General features: G+C 40.1%; 2 protein-coding genes across 2 annotated transcripts; both read right to left on the bottom strand.

Annotated features, from left to right (window-relative positions):
* Nucleotides 1–4,077: 4,077 nt before the first annotated feature.
* Nucleotides 4,078–4,512, bottom strand: LOC129246487 (lysozyme D-like). Its single transcript, XM_054885343.1, has one exon. The coding sequence runs from the start codon at nucleotides 4,501–4,503 to the stop codon at nucleotides 4,078–4,080; it is 426 nt and encodes a 141-aa protein (XP_054741318.1). The 5' UTR covers nucleotides 4,504–4,512.
* Nucleotides 4,513–11,471: 6,959 nt separating this feature from the next.
* On the bottom strand, nucleotides 11,472–11,900 carry LOC129244377 (lysozyme D-like). Its single transcript, XM_054881997.1, has one exon. The coding sequence runs from the start codon at nucleotides 11,895–11,897 to the stop codon at nucleotides 11,472–11,474; it is 426 nt and encodes a 141-aa protein (XP_054737972.1). The 5' UTR covers nucleotides 11,898–11,900.
* Nucleotides 11,901–14,288: the final 2,388 nt, after the last annotated feature.

The raw sequence follows: 14,288 nt of genomic DNA, 5'->3' as shown, positions 1-14,288 counted from the left end.
TGAAATATGTTCCAGTGAAACTGATGATGATTCCCGAAAATTTTATAACTTTTATAGTCACAGGGAGGCGTCTCTAAAAGGCAGTTTCAAATCATTTGAAGTACCTAGCTGTAGATAAGTGCGATTATCTTTACTTATCTGGTTTGCACTTTGAATTTTAATCAATCAATGTTTTTGGCAATGCAGTGAAAATACTCTGTGCGAGGTAAGGGGCTCGTCAAAACGTATACTCTGATAGTCGATATAAATTTTCGGGGAACCACTTTGCATTGTTTTGCTTTTGGCAATGCGAGGAATATAATGAGCGCTTATTGCTTATCAACATCATCCGGCAGAAGAGGGTTTGTGCATTGTGCAAAACGACTTTTGCAGGAAATACTGATGAATCTGTCACCACATCTAACAATATTTTGGAATAGTGTGATTAAAGAGGAGCTATCCTATAAGTTTAGATTTTAATCCATTCAAAACAAACCATTTCGCATAAGGGTATAACAGTTTCGACTGAATTTTTAAACTTCATCGTCCCTTGAAGGAAAAATTAGGGGAGTTATAAGGCATTGTGCTTGCTATGTAGAGAACTCGAGAAGCAGTTTTTTGCGTAGCGAAAAAATCAGAGCCCAGATGTCTAAATCTTTGCCAGACGAGAACAGGGGAGCTGAGAAGAAGGTGTTGAGATGATTCCACCTCGTCCTCAAGACAGCTTCTGCAGAAAGGACTTGAGGCAATCCCAAGTCTTACAGTATGAACACCTAACGGACAATGTCCGGTAAGGATACCCATAGGAGCCCGTAGGAGTTCCCTCGAGCGTCCCCGCTCTACCCGTGGCCAGAAGGATCCCGCGACCTTGCATGTTTGCGCACTAGCTCAGCGCTCCCTGAGTCGACTCGAGACCCATCTTAAGGGTTCCCCTCTTCTTAAGGGAACCCCAATCCTCTCATTTCGCGACGAAACTGTCTCCAAAGTGCCCTGTCTAGCCAGCTCATCAGCCCAGCAGTTACCCTCTATGTCGCTGTGACCGGTAACACAAATGAGCCTGACGTCGAAGTATTCGGATGCAGTCGAAAGTCGCTCAAGCAACGAGGCCAAGGCCCTAATTGTCGCTTCGCTATCGGAGTAAATATTTACTTCCATAACGGTAGTTACCGAGGTAAGCAACCAATCCACTGCTTCCTCAATTGCGGATACCTCCGCTTGGAAAACATTACAGTGGTCTGGAAGCCTGAATTTAAGTTTGATGGGAAGCTCCTTACAGAATACTCCCCCTCCAACCCTCCCGTCCATCTTCGAGCCATCCATGAACATGGCATAGCGTTAAGCGCTAGAGTAAGAGTGGTACGGAGCGCCCCACTGATTCAAATGAGAGTAGACCTTTGTACCTTCTTCAGCTTCTTAGCTGATACCATCCTTTCTATAGAGTTCCACCAGACAAGGACTCCGTATAGCAAGATTGGTTTTATAATCGCGTTATAAAGCCTAAAAATGACTTTAGGCGAGAGGCCCCATCTTTTGCCGATAGTGCCCCTGCAACCATACAAGGCGACTGTTGCCTTCCTAATTCTCTCCTCAATGTTTGGCTTCCATGTAAGACCTCTATCAAGGATAAGTCCCAGGTACTTCACTTTGTCACAGAGCACCAATGGAGCGCCCGCTATTGAGGGTAGAAACACCCTAGGCATTTTGTATTTCCTCGTAAATAAGACGCGCTCCGTCTTCAGAGGATTTATCGAAAGGCCGCAATTTGCGGTTCAATTCATAACTAGATTCAGATAACCCTGCATCAGTTCTATCAGAGTATCTAGAAACTTGCCTCTGACAATAAGTGCCACGTCATCCGCGTAGGCAACCACCTTGCAGCCCCTCCTCTCCAGCTCCTCCAGCAGACCGTTAAGTACGGCAATCCAGAGTAGTGGCGAGAGAACACCGCCTTGCGGAGTGCCTCTGTTCACTTGCCGGCGGAGAGAGGTGTCGCCGATTCTGCCACGACCGTTCTGTCGCTAAGCATCATGTGGATAAACCTTATGAGTTCGGTTCCGACTCCTAGTTTACCCAGGGACCTGGCAATTGCCTCCGGGGGGACATTATTAAAAGTCCCCTCAATGTCGAAGAATGCGCCTACAGTGAACAGTACATGTGGTAATTCATGAAGTTCTGTACTTATGTATGTACATAGGTGACCTCTGGAGATGCTTCTGGCTAAAAATTTAGAAGTGGTTGCGGGAACAGCTTAGATCAATATTGGGCAACTCTCAACTGTGGTTGCGATATGATTTTTAGCGCTGTCCAGTGGCAGTCCATACAAGAAAGCTTTATAAAGTTGCTATTGTATAATCCTGAAGATGAGTAGGAAAATATTCGCTATCTTTCCATTTTGTTATTACTATTTGTTGTGATGCGCCTCTACGTTGTGCCGAAACCAAATCTTACCAATGTTGTCGATTATTCGCTTTTGCCTGGATCTAGGACCATGTTAGGTTTTCGTCGACTGCCGAAAACTCGCCAAAACGGCTACGTCGCCACGATCCTTTAGGACGTCCTCTGCGCCGATGTCCTTGAGGGTTCGAGTCTAACGCCGTTCTGGTCATTTCGTTAGCTGGTTTGCGGATGTTGTGGCCAATCCATCTCCATTTACGTTCCTGTATTTCCAAATAATGGATTTTTGCTCGCTGCTTTGAGGAGTTGTTTCCATTAATGCTATCGTATCACGTTGGCTGCCTACTCTTGGTACACCACTTATGAGGTATTTTGAGCAAGAAACGAAAATCTGCATGCTTCTTCTTCTTAATTGGTGCGATAACCGCTTACGCGAATCAGCATGCAATCTATCTCAAAGTTATAAAACAGCCACATATTGATAGGTTCCTATAATCGCAGGAGGATCTTCTAGCATTTGGAAATTAAACTATCGAACTTTTGGACTTTGGCAGCTAAGAAGACAATCACGGATGTGAAAAATTTATTTTATGAGCAACGAGGTTGGAAAATATAAAAATGAAAATCGGAACCATTCGAAAACCGAATAATTAGTGACCGCTTAGAAGCTACGATTTGACTTAATTCGCCTATTTTTTGAAAGGCGCCGTTAAGGAGACGATTCAAGTCTTGAAACATGTACTCGGTAGTGCAATATTTAGGCACTTGATTTAACATACTTTTTGTATACAAAACGTGGCTTTTAAACACTCCAGTTTGACAATCGGCACTTGCTTGTCCCTCTTTGCTCACTCCCATTGCTTCCGGTGACGGCACTTACCACAAGCGCTTGCACCTTGCAATTACGCTCTCGTTATCGTATATTATAATCTTGGCATTGATTAAGTGGACATGCACTAGCGACCTCACGTACATGAATTCTCAGCTTAAGTCTGGACAGAAGTGAGGTTGACTGGGTTCAGTAAAAAGTTGCATGCAATGCCAGACAATTTAGAAGCATGAGAAATTCGACTGCAATACTAATTGTCATAATTTTCAGTGCAATTGTCTCTTGGCTCGTTTTCGCTTTAATAGTTTACTATTCTATATTCATACATATCTACATATCTACATACATAAATGCATGAAATGCATAACATCCCCAAGTTAATAGAAGCAGCTAAAATAATATAAAAGAGTCTTTTTCAGTTTTTGCTTATCAAGTTGTTATTTCCTCCACCGCAGTTTCTTCATTTTGCTGAGCAAGCTCCTCGTCGGCGTAACTGAGGCATGACACCCACGAAATTCTCGCTTAAGTTATTCACTCACTGCCTACGATTGGTCACAAGTGACTGACTAGCAACTCATGCACTTTTACGATGACCTCTTTAGGCGCATTTTGCAAGTAGAAAGAATTACAAAGAAAATAATTATGAAAGCAGTGCCAGGAAGCAAAAGTACAGTAGTGCAGTTTTTAGCACTACAATACCCATAACAAAATAGTGCGGCCCAAAACGATGAAGTTTTCTACCAAGAAGACTCTTTCCACCAACGTTACAACCTGTACCATCAACATAAAGAAATAAATGCGAAATCCAAGACTTTTTAAAACAAATTCAATGATTTTTATTCAAACAACAACAACATTTATTTTAAACGAATATCTTAGAAGCAGTCCTCAGTGCTTGGCAAAGAACCATCGCAGTAGCGCCAGGTAGACCAGGCAGACCAACCTTGCATACGCAAGATCTTTTGAGCACAACGCACCGAAGGTTCAATGTCGTTGGTCAACAAACCATCGCAACTGATGTCACACTGATCGTAGGAGAAGCGACCGCTTGCAGGTCGACACCAGTAATAGTCGTTGATCTGAAAGATGCCATAATCGTTGGAGCCATTGTAGTTGGTCGGGCCGACGACGTCAGTGCGGTAGGAGCTCTCGTGTTGGGCAATGCAAGTCCAACGGGCCAACTCATCCCTTGGTACACCCAAGCGAGACATCTCACGAGCCAAAGAGCAACGGCTCAAGTCAACAGCGAAAGCTGATGAGACCAAAGCCAGAGCGACGATTAAGCAGATGAAGACTTTCATGTTGATTATTCAAAACTGTTTCTATGAAACTGATGATTATTCCCGAAAATTGGAGAGCTTTTATACCTGTAACGAGGTGTGTTCACGTTCATATTCTAATCATTTGAGGTATCTAGGGGTATATAAGTTCTATTATCTTTAATTAATTGTTTTGCACTCTGGACTGCAACTTATCAAAGTTTTTTGCAATGCAACGGAAACAGGGTTCTTCAGAACACAAGCTCAGTTATGTGAGATGAATTTTCAGGGAACTACTTACTTTACACTACGCTGCTTTTGGCAAAGTAATGCGGAATTTTTGAGGTTTCAGCTTTCTTTCTGTGAAATCGTTTAAAACGCCTTCAGTCACTATAGAAGAGATGAGTTTTTGGCCGCTTCAACCGAATAGGTTTTACTTGACTATTATTCGATTGATCCGAGCGAATTCTTCTTCTTCTTCTTGATTCGCGCGATAACCGCTTATACGATTTGGTCCGAGGGTATTACCCTCCTACTGCTTTGAAATGGCTTCTCAAATGGCTTCTTCGGAGGTAGCATTAATCTGTAGATATCTCCATTTGTAAGGCAAAGGCACCACAAGGTTAGGGTAGGTAGAAGCGGTTGTCCACTGTCCGCGGACATACTAAGGCTCATAGCCAAGGCACCACAAATTGCAGTTATCCACCAACCATCTCGGACCAAATTCTTGCTTTAGAATGTTTCACTCAGGTGTAGGCTGCTCCACTATGGACCATTACTCTTGCGCCTTTAGATATTCCGTCTGCGTTTTCCAACGAATCAACTGCAATGACTTCAACGATTAAATGAGTTGTACACACATGTTTTCCAGCTCAATTTCTACTTCTCTTACCAATAGTGAACCTTCGGTGAATTGTACTCAAGAGATTTTGCGTGTGCAAGGTTGATTCTGCCATCATTGATAATCCTTCTAAGGGTATTGAATAATACATATATTCATAGCGAGTGCATCATCGACGTATAAAAACAATTACTTTAGCCGTGCGTTGCTTCTTATAACTTTTTGCCGCCCCAAATTTCGTTAAAGGTGCACGTCCTTGGATGTGCCCAACCTTCGAAGGGAGTGAGCACTGCAATAGTCCTGAAGCAAGCAGATAACGTAAAAGCAAAAGAAATAAAGGGTGTTTTTTTAGAGGTTAGGTTTTCAAGATGAAATAAAACGTATATAATTTAATGTTATGGCCAAGAATTTAGCTTTATTATAAAGATAAGGGTTTGCCATTATGTTTTAAAAATGATTTCGGGCAAGTGGCCGCCGTGGCTGGCTCGAATAAATTCCAGCCGAGAGGCCCAATTTCGACCACTTTTTGAAGCAATTGGGGCCGTATGTCAGCAATAACGCGCCGAATATTCTCTTCCAAGACGTCAATCGTCTCAGGCTTATCTGCGTAGACAAGCGACTTCACATAGCCCCACAAGAAATAGTCCAGCGGTGTTATATAGCACGATCTTGGAGGCCACGCCACAGGTCCACGGCGCGAGATAATGCGCTCACCAAAAGTTTCCTTCAATAAATCGATTGTTGCGTTGGCTGTATGGCATGTAGCGCCGTCTTGTTGGAACCAAAGGTCGTCCACATCAACATCGTCCAATTCAGGCACGAAAAAGCCATTAATCATGGCTCTATAGCGCTCTCCATTGACTGTAACATTATGGCCGGCTTCATTTTTAAAGAAATATGGACCAATGATTCCCTCTGCCCATAGAGCACACCAAACAGTGACTTTTTGAGGATGTAACTGCGTCTCAGCAATGGCTTGTGGATTATGTTCACTCCAAATGCGACAATTTTGCTTATTGACATACCCATTCAACCAAAAGTGAGCTTCATCGCTGAACAAAATTTTCTTTGATGCGTCGCGCGAATTGCACGATTTGCAAACGTTGTTCAGGTGTAAGTCTATTCATTATGAAATGGCAAACCAAACTGAGCATAAATCAAGTGACAGCTGTCAAAAAGACCATCTACGAAAAAAGTAGTGCCAACTTGAAAACCTAACCTCTAAAAAAACACCCTTTACAAAATTTTATGAAGTTGGCTCTCTGGTCTTTATCTGTCTAATTCCCTTGTGCTAAACTTCGGCTTCCATCAAGGCTCCGAAAAACTGTTCGACGCGCAGACATGGCGTTACATAGTATATTAATTATGCTAGAATTCACACTGTGCAACTATGACTGTAAGTTTCATGCTCAAAATAAATGTATCAGTGCCTAGTGGATTCAATTTTATTGCTCTCTTAAATACTTAATAATGCCACACTTTAGTTTAGTTTACCAACGCTCTGGTATTTTTAATAACTACTCTGAAGGTGCATTCGATAAAAAAATGTTAAGTGCTAGCGATTACAACAAGCACTTCGACCACATACATATACATATATTCACTTCCGTGGTGGTAATATGTGCTTACTCTACACACATACTCATACAATGTATTCCTGTATGTTAAGCTCATTTCCGTTCGTTCTTCACGACCAGTGACCAACAACTATTTATAAGCCGCCAGATTCTCTTAGTCCCCTCAATTTATGAGTCTCAAACTGTTGCATAATTTTATATACGTATGTAGCCACGTATGTTTGTTTTCTGAGTTTAATAACTTCCTTCTCAAAGTGCTTGTACTTCTTTTACAGTGGCGTCTACAGAGCGTCAGAGAATTCAAAAGCAAAAAAGCTGCTGTAAATATAAGCTGTAAAGCATACCAGTTGCCTTGCACTTAATGAAACAAAAAAAAGACAAAAACAAAAATCGTTGGCCTTGGTAGTAAAATATATTTAAATGGAAAAACAGCTCACTAGCATTGTGGCTCAAACACTTCAGGCTTTAAAATGGGAAGAAGAAAAAGCAGAAGAAGAGAAAGGTCTCCTTTGCATTGGAAATATTCAGGTGATTGGCTGATGTAACCGGAGTGATAACAGAGGTTTGGTTACGACAATGCTAAGATTGTATAACTGAGGTCATATACGAAAAACATCAAATCAATGAAAGCTAAACCTTGGATCAATTACACCGCGTTACACACATTCTGTCCTATGAACCAAATATACTTTTTCGGAAAGGGGATAAAAAAAAAATAACGTGTATCGGCGATTTTCATGTACACGTCACAGTTTTTTTTTTTTTGTATTTTATAACTTTAAACGAGCAATTCTTGTATGCATATCTGTATAGCCACACGATCTCAGGATTAGCTTAACGGATTTGAATGAAATTGGGCACACAGATAGTGTATCACATTTCTAGACTTTTCACCTAGGTGTTGCCTCTGACAATGTTTCACAGGGTTGCCACCTGTTCGAAATTAAAAAAAAAATTGCATGAGATATGCCGATGTGGGTATCAAAAGAAAGGTATTTCCACCGCATTACAATAGAGATATAAAACCCCGAATTTTTTTATTAATTTTATTATATTAAAATTAAAAATTGTTACATTAAGAATTTTAATGCTTTTAAAGAAACTTAGGCCTTTTATTTTTGCGTTTGTAAGCATTTGTGTCAGTATCGCGACAAATAGACCAACAGTATTCGCCAAGCATATGCGTAATGGCTTGTCCTCTAAAGCGCTTTTCAATAGCCGCAATGTCCTGGTGGAACCTTCCGCCATGTTCATTGCTACAAGCTCCTAAATAACCAAGGAAACAATCTAAATGATTGTGAAGAAAATGGATCTTTAGCGACATTAATACGCCCATTTCGCCATATGCCGAAATCATTTCTGCAACAATATTTTTATAATTGTCAGCTCGTTTGTTGAGCAAACTTGCAATCGCCTCGCCCTCACGATCCAGTTTTTTAACAAAATTTGATACGACACCGAGCTTAATGTGTAGTGATGGCAAAATGAGTTGAGATGGCTGCACTAATGGTAGATTTTCTATACTTTCTACGCCTACTTTGTAGCATATTCGCGGCTTCCACTTAAATTCAGTGTAATGCTGATCTCTTATGCGAGCTTCCCATGTACATAAAAAAAAATTCTGACGTGTACATGAAAATCGCCGATACAGGTGTATTTTTATTTTTTCTCCTCTTTCCGGAAAAGTATATTTGGTTTATAGGACAGAAAAGTTCGTTTTATAACGCAGTGTTATTGACTCCGATTTCAATGAGGAAAATTAATGAATAAAAGTTTTACCAACCATACATATTTTCTCGCACTCATTTCCAGTTGTTAGAAATATTAATTGTGGGCGGAGTTAGCTTCACCTGACGAATCTAATTGGCGCCAGGTGATACGGTAGGAGAAATAAATGGCTGTCGCACTTGGCTAAACTCGACATAAATCGGTTAGGTGGTTACTGCACCAATCAAGAAGAAAAAGAAGGATCCCGAGATGTTTGTCTAACTGGAAAAGTTAGAAAAAAGTTTGGAGAAGGTTGGCGCAAATATGTTGTTTAAGGATTTATGACAAAGGATGCTTAGCAGATGATCTGGACAGCAAAATAGAATTATTTGACGATGATGGCATTTTTCATAACAGAAAATAAATGACTGTGTTTTAAGCTCTGCCGCCTCTAGCATTTAAGTACTATTTTAAATTTTTTAAGCAGACAGCTGAGGTTGGACTTAACACATTTTTTTAGCGGTTAGTTAAACTTAACTTTACCTAACTTAAATTAACATAATTTAACTTAACTTAACTTAACATAACTTAATTTAATATAACTTAACTTAACTTTACTTAAAAACTTAAGCTGTGGCGGACGCAATAGCCATGCGGATCGTTTATAAAAGGCTAAGAAACCTTTTTAAGTTTTGACAGCGAATCAATATGCGCTTAAATCGTAGGGCGACGCTCACGCATTAATTTGTGTGATACAATCACAATATTTAAACACATTAAAAATATTTGATTCTGAAGTGGAATTAATGTCCATTGTTAGCCTATTCATGAAACCTACAAAACACCGAAAAAATTAGTCCAATTTTGGAGCCAAATCACCAGTTTTGGACGAGTTGAAAAAGTAAATAAAAATTGATGAATGAGTGTGGCAAAAATGTTTTATTATGAATTAAAAATATTATGAGCACTTTTTTTCTCAGCTTTAACGTTTTCTACGTCTTTACTAAATGAAGTCAAAAACTAAATGAAAACAACTTCAGATAAAAATTATTAAACAATGCTATTCATAAACAATAACAGCAATAAAGGCACAAACACAATTTTGTGGTCGTTGTTGTCTTTTTTCTCCTTATATCTCTAATCCAGCATTTTGCAACTGGTACGTTTCTAGTCCGTCTCGGACTAGTTATATTTCTTCACTTTAACTTCTTCCATCAAAGGCCAATTCACGAACCAGCACGTTTGCTAAGCAGCTTGGCTTTTCACTTCAAGGTATATACATATAAGTATTTTCAACAGACAGGGTCGTATTATTCCTAAGGTAGTGTGGGCATCTGCGAGGGGTCTCACGCACCAAAAAAAAAAAAAACATTGCAAAATGTTTCATCGAATGACAATTTAATTTAAATATTTTTTTGTATACTCAATGACAATATTACTGCTTTGCATACGAGCTTTACAATGTCACATTTCAAATTACTGTAGAAAAGTGTAAAGGGTCCTCAACATGGTTAAACCGGTCCTGTACACAACACTCACAACGCTCACACCGACACAACGGCGCATTTTTCACAGAATCCATGCGTGGCTGCGTTCAGCGCAAAGCAACTACCAAGTTGCATGCCTCAAATTACCGACAAGTTGTAATTGTTTTTTTCCTTAAAGCAACAACAAAACCATCTTCAATTTATTCCCCCAAAAACCATGTTCGTGTGCAGCTAACATTTCTTACCTTGTCACTGCCTATTTTCCCCATTGCTTTCTCCAGTTACTGTAGAATTTGTCAACAAGTGCTGTTAATGCCCACCCCTGCACATCATCCACTTCCTCTTAGCTAACTCACTTGACGCTAAACAATAGACTTGGCGTATTTGTTCCGTGTGGTTAAACTAACATGATTTCCACATGTCATACCGCAACCGCAACAGCTTACATGCAACAACAACAATAATGACCGAATGCAACTACAACTTGTAATAACATTCCATCAGACAATGGGCCAAGACGTCAATGCTAACATCATCTACATCTTGTCAATTCTTGATTCTTTTGTTTGGCGCGTTCAAATGGTTAATTCTTTTATATTTGCTTGCCTCAAAGCAAAGCATCGCAGAAATTTGAGTACTTAGTATCCGCCTTTGGTAGGACACAAGAATATGCTTCGGTACTTTCTTACTTAAGTTCTGTGGGTTTGTGTTAATGCAAAAAGTTGTAGCTGCATTCAAAGTTATTTAAATTATGCAAATAATTATTGTAAGACTGCCAATATCATATGGGCTGGGAGACTAACAAAAGTTCGCTTAGTTGATGTAGGAATCGAAGAATTGCAATCGTAGAGACAAGGAATTCCTATTGAAAAAAGTCGGAAAAGTTCCATTAAAGTTTCAATAAGAGTTATGGAGAGAAAGCAGCAGCATTTTTGACATAAATCATTCAACAGTCGATGGTGCGTAGCTCAACTCAGACTGCAGAAAAAATCCACAACTTCAGCAAGAAACAAAAGAATAGATTTGCCGGACAACGAAGGAAAGGAGAACGACATAGTATCAAAAGCAAATTAGTGGTGTATTTTTGTCTCTTAGGTGTCTCTTGTCTGTTTTAGGCGGAAAAATCTCTACTGAAAATTTGCGGCGAATATTTCTATAGAATATTTTAACCCCCCATCTATCCAACAAACTACATAGCTCTCAGATTAAAAGAAAGTCTTAAAATGACCCGCATGGGTCATGGGAAAATATTAGGATCTGGTGATCCACAAAAATATGATTAACCCTACTATATCACGAAATAAATGTAAAAAAGTTAAAAGAAAAGGCCAACATTTTTTTAGAACAATTCAATAATATATATTTAAACAACAACAACATTTATTTTAAACGAATATCTTAGAGGCAGTCGTCAATGCTTGGTAAAGAGCCGTCGCAGTAGCACCAGGTAGACCAGGCAGACCAGCCTTGCATGCGCAAGATCTTTTGAGCACAACGCACCGAAGGTTCAATGTCGTTGGTCAACAAACCATCGCAACTGATGTCGCACTGATCGTAGGAGAAGCGACCGCTTGCAGGTCGGCACCAGTAATAGTCGTTGATCTGGAAGATGCCATAATCGTTGGAGCCATTGTAGTTGGTTGGGCCGACGACGTCAGTGCGATAGGAGCTCTCGTGTTGGGCAATGCAAGTCCAACGGGCCAACTCATCCCTTGGTACACCCAAGCGAGACATCTCACGAGCCAAAGAGCAACGGCTCAAGTCAACACCAAAAGCTGATGAAACCAAAGCCAGAGCGACGATTAAGCAGATGAAGACTTTCATGTTGATTATTCAAAACTGTTTCTATGAAACTGATGATTATTCCCTCAAATATTACAGCTTTTATAGTCATGGAGAGGCGTGCCCAGAAAGCAAATATGTAGTAATCATTTGAAGTGCCTAGGCGTAGATAAGTGCGATAATCTCCGCTTAATTGTTTTGCTGTTTGATTTGAATTTCTACTAACAAAGTTCTTTGCAGTGCATCGAAAACACGCTGTGCGAGGAAAGGTGTTGCCTGGAACATGTACGCGATTAAGTGAGATAAATCGTCGAGAATAAGCCACTACTAACTGCTAAATGCAATCAGATACTAAAGAAATTCGTTCAGTGCCCGATTCGAGTGACGAGTTTTGCCTGAGTGCTTTCACAAAAATAAGCAAAATTTTAAAGAAAACATCCCCGGCAGTAAAGAGTAAATATTGTAGTGAATGTCGAAGTTAGAAACTTAAGAAGAATGACGATTTTTTAAATTATACTATATTTCAAAGTGCATTTACCAGCTTAAAAAATATATAGTAATTAATGGCAATTATTTTAAAAATTGTAAAATCGATGAATATTAAAGTTATGAAGTAATAATCTGCTTACTGCGTGCTTAGCCAGTAGAATAGGTGTACCTCAGAATGACTTCTGCAGGAGCTGTGGAGATGAAGAAGAAATTAAAAGAACACTTCCTCTGTGAATGTCGTGCACTTTAAATATCTTGGCGATTATTTCTTTGAAGACTAGGGGAAATTTACAAAATGGGAGTTACCTTCTTAGAAGGTGCTAAGTGCCGTAAGAAACTTAGTTAGGCGATGGAAATCAAATGCAGGTATCACAATGGACCTCCGGGACACCGAGTGTCTTGTCTTAGACAAGCAACCTGGCACCCTAACCTAATCTACAGCGTGATTTTAAATTTAAAATCACTAAACAGAGGAGTTACACTAACGCTTATTTTTATTTTTGAGCGAACTGATAAAAATAGTCGGCCGCCGTAGCCGAATGGGTTGGTGCGTGATTACCATTCGGAATTCACAGAGAGAACCTTGGTTCGAGTATCGGTGAAACCAAAATTAATAAAAACATTTTTCTAATAGTGGTCGCCCCTCGGCAGGCAATGGCAAACCTCCGAGTGTATGTCTGCCATAACAAAGCTCCTCATAAAAATATCTGCCGTTCGGAGTCGGCTTGAAACTGTAGTTCACTCCATTTGTGGAACAACATCATGACGCACAACACAAATAGGAGGACGAGCTCGGCTTAACACCCAAAAAGGGTCTACGCGCCAATTATATATATATATATATATAAATAGTGATTTCCTGTCCCCTATCCTTTTATTGGCTCTTCCGGTGTCCAACAGCGCAGCATTTTGAGTCTTTATTCTCTGTAATTTTTGTTAATTACATATCTGAAGGTTTCCATTTCTCTGAATTTATTGTATGTGCGGATGACTCAAAAATGTTTAAAGCTGTCTTAAGGCTGTCTGATTTATGTACTCTTCTATCAGACCTGAAAAACGTCGGGGCAGGGTATGATAGGACTTTACTTCAACTAAATGTTAAGAAATACTCTCATGTGCCATTTTCCTAAGTCTAAGCATTTAATCTCTAACTCATGTTTTGTAAAGAACTCGCGTCTAAATACTCCTTTAGGAAATTACAGATTTGGAAGTAATCTTTGATTCCACTTTTCAGTTTCTAAACCATTTCAGTTTTCTCATCGCCAAATCGTGTTCTACACTTGCCTTCATTCGGCTTTTTGCTTTCAATGTTATGTATCCATACACTTTAAAGTCACTATTTCCTTCTCTCGTACAGTCTATGAGATAGAGTATGCCGTATTTATTTGGAGGCCATATCATCAATGGCGCACATCACTAGACTGGGACGCATTCAAAAGACATTTCTTCGACTGCACTCGGATCTTTAAACTTTACTAATCCGATAATGATCCAACGATGCCTCCCTTATTTTTCTTTTTGTTTTTGTGTTTGTTTTTATCGGGACAAATAAGCGAGTAAAGCATTCAGACAACACTAAGTCCGTTGTACTGCCCTCGAGTTCCCTTTTAGATTTTCTTTAAATCTACCCGACCTCCGAAGAAATACGAGTAGATCTTGTGGTACCAAGGAGCCAAAGTGGTCGCTTCTTAACACATCAGTGCCAAAGATATCAAGCCTGATTCGAGCGATGCGCGGGCAGTCGCATAGAAAGTGGTTCGCCGTCTCATCCTCCTCTCTACATGCTGGGCTGAGATGCTACGCCCTTAGAAAGTGGCTCGTCATCAGTCCAACCAGCTGCCTACAGACCCTTCTGCTTAATGACAAGAGGATCTGCGACAGTGGGTCGGACATGACAGCTAACATCAGGTGTGTCCATCTGCAGACTCTTTCAGCCTGCCAAGC

This window comes from Anastrepha obliqua, chromosome 4 (assembly GCF_027943255.1).
Source record: "Anastrepha obliqua isolate idAnaObli1 chromosome 4, idAnaObli1_1.0, whole genome shotgun sequence".
NCBI classification, from domain to species: domain Eukaryota; kingdom Metazoa; phylum Arthropoda; class Insecta; order Diptera; family Tephritidae; genus Anastrepha; species Anastrepha obliqua.
The sequence above is the reverse complement of the archived record's forward strand: the minus strand, read 5'-3'. Positions and strand labels throughout refer to the sequence as shown.